The 5898-nt window shown below is 40.5% G+C and overlaps 1 protein-coding gene across 2 annotated transcripts; it reads right to left on the bottom strand.

The window, feature by feature from the left end:
• Nucleotides 1-223: 223 nt before the first annotated feature.
• Nucleotides 224-5334, bottom strand: LOC307037927 (uncharacterized protein). 2 transcript variants are annotated; one of them, XM_079679145.1, is made up of 7 exons: nt 4322-5334; nt 4041-4180; nt 3228-3393; nt 2731-3072; nt 1974-2109; nt 1526-1762; nt 224-737 (listed from the first exon to the last, which is right to left on the bottom strand). In XM_079679145.1, exons 1-4 carry the CDS (start codon nt 4429-4431, stop codon nt 2940-2942), a joined length of 549 nt encoding a protein of 182 aa, XP_079535271.1. In that variant the 5' UTR covers nt 4432-5334; the 3' UTR covers nt 224-737; nt 1526-1762; nt 1974-2109; nt 2731-2939. The 2 variants fall into 2 exon arrangements, with proteins under 2 accessions (XP_079535271.1, XP_079535272.1); XM_079679146.1 differs by having other exon boundaries at nt 1655-1762.
• Between the last annotated feature and the right edge of the window lie 564 nt (nt 5335-5898).

Below are 5898 nucleotides of genomic sequence, written 5' to 3'. Positions count from 1 at the left end.
ATTTTGTTCACCAAAGTCTTTGGTTCACAAAAGTAGTGAAATATATCAATTACCCTATAAGCCTATATAAATGTGTTGTTCATGTCTAAAATGAAAATGTGTAAATTATAATTTAGAGTAAAATATTTCCATCCCTCTACTTTCACCACAGAAAAGTTACATCAGGACTGAATAATGACTTCATATTCCATACCAAGGTTTATGTGATGTGTACAAATACAAATTCAGCATTTCAACTTTATTTTTCAACCAACTATTTATGTTAACATATGAAACTGTAAAATCTCAATATTTCCAATATCAGAACTTTTTCAACCAACTATTCATTATAAATGTAAAGACAGGGGGTCTTTGTCCATGGTCTTTGTCTGTCTTCCAAGACAGTGGGTCTGGCTGCTGTGTAGGTGGGGGTGATGGTGCATGGGCTGCTGGTGGCTGTGTGGGAGGGAGGTAGGTGTGATTGTCCCGGGTTGATGCTGGTGGCTGGATTGGAGGTACGTCTGCTAGGCGAGACTTCTTTGCTGGCTGGGTTGATCGCGATGGCTGTGGTGGAGGCCTTTGTACCGAGGTGTATCTTAATCTTGTGGCAGGGACAGATGGAGGCCGCTGTAGTGATGCTGGTCCTTTGGTCCTCGGTGGTGATGGCTCTGGTGAAGGCCCTTGAGCAACGGTAGATCTTGACCTTGGTGCAGGCACAGATGGAGGTTCTTTCTCCTAGGCCCAGGCAGCTGTGAAATCTGAAAGAAATATAGGACAATAATTACTACTAAGTTCATTCAAATAAAGTTCAAGTGGAATGTTTCTAAAGCACAAATAACAATGCACAACTAAAAATAAAATGGAGAGGCGGGACAGGAGTCTCTCTCTTACACAGGTATTTTCCAGTTATTTCCCATTCAATATAAAGTCACAGACACAAATATAACTACATCTATAGGTGTGTATGTGTGGGACGAATACAAGTTGATGTTATTCATCTACACATGTTACCTCACTTTTACACACAGAAATCACTTTTACACAGAGTAAACGTTCACTAACGGAGAGTCTATTTTGTCACAAGAGAAAGTTCATGACTATCGATAAGAATACAAACAATACCTATGTGGGATTCACCATCAAAAAGTTTGTTCTCTTTTATCCTCCTAATGACACGCTCTACATGAACCCTCAGTCTGGCAATGGCCTGTGTCTCCCTCACCTCATAGGCTGGCATTTGCTTCTGCTTTGACAGAAAAGGTGGGCAGTACACCTTGCATTTGCAGCAATCGCTGATCAGGAAGCTCTTATCTACCATCACTGCTATGTTTTCAGTCAACAACGCAGCTATTCCAGATTGTTTGAAAATCTCCTTGTCGCTGACAGAACCACCATACAGACTGGAAACAAATGTCACTGCGCCATGTGGGGCTATGCCAACCAGGGCTTTCATGGTGCAGTGAGATTTCTATGTAGAATACATTTCACTTTGGAGGAGGAGTGAGGATGGTGTTTGACACCTCAGCTCTGTGCAATCCAGGATCACCTGTGTGTCTGGGAAATCTTTGAATGCCTCTGGGAGGTGGGCTTGAACTTCTGCAGGTGTAAGCCAGATGCACTGTGACCCCAATAAAGTTGTAAGAAAACTTGTCCATGTTGCAATGATGCGGCTCACAGTGGACTGGTGTACGTTGAAGCGGTTTGCAAGGTCCCTCTCTTTCAAACCCACCGACAGGAAGCATAGAAAAAGGAAGAACTCGTCAATTGGCTGAAGCAGCTGTCTCTGGAAGATAAAAACAAAAAAAAGGTTACTATATTAATGTCATGAGTGTAGCACACTATGGGAAAAACATTAAGTTGTTTTAGTTCTCTGATGTATTCAAAAAGGATTGAGTACTTTAGCCTTTTAGCCTACACAAAAGCAATGAAATGTCGGAGAGACATTTTCCCTTCAGTTTGTGTTTAGATTGTGTGTTAAAAGAAACGTAACCTACCGTTGATGGACGTGCGTGTGTAACCACTTCTTCATTACTCTTGGCAGTTGATATCGCTCTAGTAACACAAACCATTTAATGAATTGAAGGCTCAATTAAAAACCAGAAGGCCATCAGGTGGTTATAGCTCGGGAATCTGTACACAAAAGACACATGTCAGTCATTAATTGACAGTAAATACAATCGTGTTAACTGTAACACATGGGCTAATGCTTTCCTCTTGTTTGCTATAATACATTACAATTCAAATAGACTGAGTAAGAAGGCACTAGGTGCAGGTATAGTAATCTACAGCAGTAAAATGTAGCAACTACATTAGCAGCAGTAATAATAATCTAAAACATACAGGGAACATTTTACACACAATGACTACGTTTACTCTTCATTCTTACGTGTGCAACTGGGGGAAACGCAGTGGATATTGACATACTTTTAGTTTGGTAAGGTTTTGAAGATTTCCACTTGTAGTAAAATATTATCAGTATGTTGTTAGTATTAATATGTTTTACTCCACCACATTTAGTTAACCTTCATAGTTTCTAGTTACTTTTTATATATGAAAACACAGGATTTATGATTCTACATGTTCAGTTCAGGAGTATTTTAAAACCATAGTATTTGTACTTATACTTCAGTTAAGTTGAGTACTTATTCCAACACTGCATGCATATAGTCAGCGGTCACACGGCAGGTAAACAGGATTCTTTATAAGCTAACCCATCTCAAAAACTTGGATAGAATTTAGCCAAAACATTACCTTGTATAGAATCGGATGTTGTCGTCGGAGCCAGCAAACCTCTGTTAGCAAAACTCTCGCTGGACTCTTAACTCCTGCAGTTGCTTCTGCAGATCCTCCACTGTTTTGGAGTTGTCTTCTGCAGCTTGAGAGGACATGTCCAGTGAAGCTGCTTCTGGGTCTATCCGCCTCATGCTGTCCCGCACTCTGCGTCTCTGTATCCAAATCTGCTAGGCCTGCAGCTGTGCCCTGACAGATTCAGGGCCAATCTGGTTATTCCCAGCCACTATCTCCTTGATGAGGTCGTCTAGTGTAGCATCTGAGATGGTGGAGTATGTCCCAGAGCGCAGCATGTGGAACTGCCTGAAAAATAAACATGTTTTAAATATATGAGACCTACGGTATTCAGATTTACTTTACAACATGCATAGTGTAACATGGCTACAACCCCTCCTTGGGATGTTTACAATAAATTGAGACAAGATGGCACTTCCAATGTTGAAGACATTGCTACATACCTCAATCGCCGTCTCACTGTGCGCAGAGATACTTTTAATATCTGTGCCATCTTTGTTGCTGTAAAACCACAGCTCCTCAAAAAAGAGAGTTGCTCTCTGGAAATGCTGAATTGTGGGGGACCTCGACCACCCAACAAAATGAGTGGGGCGTGGTAGCCAGAATGACCTGCAACAACAGCAAAACATTAGATTACATTTATTGTCATTGTTGTAAAAGCAACGCATTTATGCCGTTGTGCCAGAAACGCACACAATGCGTCTATTTTATTGTCATTGCCCAGCCTAAAGATACTTTAAAAAAAAATGAAATGCAGTTTGGCATTAAACCAGTGGACATGCAATACACTATAGTTGTAGTATACAGTAAGAACAAAAGCATAAATGTGTAGGGGCATAGAGATACATAGTTGCAGTCTGTGTCTTCCAACCCTGAAGACAGAGACTCCCCCTCTGGCACCCTTTCAATGTCCTCATTCACACGTTTGATGATACGTGGTGTACTACAGATGGCCAGACTGCCCTCGACGGGGGAGGGGGAATAGCGTCTCCTCTACTGTGGCAGGATATAAAGGTGGAATTTGGAGTACAGTTTTAAGTGGACAACTCGAGACTCAGAGCGTCTCACCAGAATGTTGTAATTAATAGCTGGCAACTACAGATTAAAAAAGGTGTTTATATTGGTATTACCCATATTTAAAACAAATAATTACTTTAAAATGTATTGGCCTGTAAGACACTTAGTACTCAACAATACTAGCACTGGTTTATCAACGAAAGCCTATGCTAAAGTGAACAATTATCACATCGACCTACCTTGTTGTGCGGGTGTGGTAGGCCAAGATCTCCGGACTTCAAGTATATATTCCCGAAGGTCCTGAAGTAAAAGATCAGCTGTAGGGACGTTAATTAGCCTGCCCCGTGACCACTCGAGGCTCCTTTCCATGGTTTCTAACCTGCCAGTAAACGGTTTGGTGAAATAGGGGAGAAGACAGAATTTGTAAGTGTGAAAGATCTCACACAACCTCAGTTTAGGTTACATGCAAAAACAAACTACATTCCTTTGTGTTGGTAGTAGCGATAGGCTTGGCCCTTACCTCGTTACTGTGGATTGTAACACGGCATGACCGGCATCATCTGTTTGGAGAAGTCTTGTGCAGTCATTTATTGTCCTTTTGCAACGCAAGATGAAGTTTCTCGTGGACATTTTTCCGCCTGCTGCTACTGCTGCTGCATGCTTATAGAGAGGCGAAGTCCCTCCCTTTCCGGTTGAGCTCCATGGGACCTTATTTCGGAAAAGGTATGTATTGAAGTCAATGGAGAGAGAAAGATTATCTTTCGATCCCGTTTGAATTGAACCACAAATTACACATATGATTTTTGTCAATTTAAAAGATAATTTTGCAAGTCAAAAAAATAGAAATGTGTCGTAAAACTGTGAAGTAACACTTTTTTTTTGCCTGAAACCAGTCAATGACCTACATCTCCCGTCGCGCACCACACACCAAGACGGCCGTCACGTTGGCACATTTCACTTCTTTCTAGTTGCGTATTTTTCATAGTCTTGAAAACCTAAAAAACTCAGTTTTACGACAAACTGAGTTTTTTGACATGGAAGTGATTGTTTAAGATGACAAACATCATAAGTGTAATTCGTGGCACAATTCAAACGGGATCAAAAGATAAGTTTTCTCTCAAGATATATTGCCTGATCTTTTCCCTAACAGCTCTGATACCGAAAATTCATGGTATTTTTCTTTCTTCAGTGTCTGGAAAAGCACAATTATGTTGTTTTTCCGGTTTTGTAGACAACGAAAAAAGTAAACAATCCTTCCTTTCTAAAACAGAACAAAGAACACAAAAATGATGCAATGTGCAATTGCAATTGCACTGAAGAGAAACATTCGAATTCTATTTTTTTTTTTTTTATAAATTAATACATCTGAGGCTGATCAATTCCCATTTATTTGAAACATGAACGCAGGCGACAGGCTACCACCTTAAACAACTGGAGAACAGACAGCTGTTGCCAAGCAGTTGGGACAATTAAGGTGAAGCAGACCTTGGAATACTTTGCATTTATACAAAGATTGTAAGTGAATGAAAAGAGATAACACAAAAAAACGTTTCCTTTCCGAGGCTCGAGCCCGGCCCTCCCGGATATTAGACCCTTTGACCGTTAGTCTACAAGCAGATAGTGGATAGATTTAGTTTGAAAGATATAACTGGAGTCCACCCACGCAGCGTCGAAGTGCGCATATTTTAGATATTTAATCATATCTTTTCGAATATAAGGGGTAGAAATATGATTCAGATAACCGCATAAATATGTGGGCACATTTTCAATGTATATTGTCTTGTATAAATTAAGTTATACTCTCGAAGGCATGTTTATGTTAAATATTGTATATCATTACAAACAGCAGAGGGCAGTATAGGACACGGAAAGGCCTCAGTGGGCATGCCGTAAAAGGGAATGTGTTGCTGAGCGCATGCCGTAAAGTAAGTGTTGTTATTATGTGTCTGCCGCAGACTTGGCATTCTGGCTGGAACGGCAACAACGTTCCCTCTGCTTCATTCATTTCTCCTGTTCAACAGGTTAGTAGTGTGTACAAAGATTATGTCATATTTCGATCTAAGAAGTGTTTTTGAAACTGTTCTTTATGTGTAGTTT

This window comes from Notothenia rossii (assembly GCF_949606895.1).
Source record: "Notothenia rossii genome assembly, chromosome: 4".
NCBI classification, from domain to species: Eukaryota; Metazoa; Chordata; class Actinopteri; order Perciformes; family Nototheniidae; genus Notothenia; species Notothenia rossii.
Note: the sequence above shows the minus strand (reverse complement) of the source record. Positions and strands in the feature narration are given on the sequence as shown.

Coding starts and splice junctions, on each gene's coding strand:
- LOC307037927 (XM_079679145.1), bottom strand. CDS start 4,431: ATGTCCACGAGAAACTTCATCTTGCGTTGCAAAAGGACAATAAATGAC. Junction 4,181..4,321: donor TTACAATCCACAGTAACGAG/GTAAGGGCCAAG, acceptor GTTTACTGGCAG/GTTAGAAACCATGGAAAGGA. Junction 3,394..4,040: donor TACCACACCCGCACAACAAG/GTAGGTCGATGT, acceptor CTGTTGTTGCAG/GTCATTCTGGCTACCACGCC.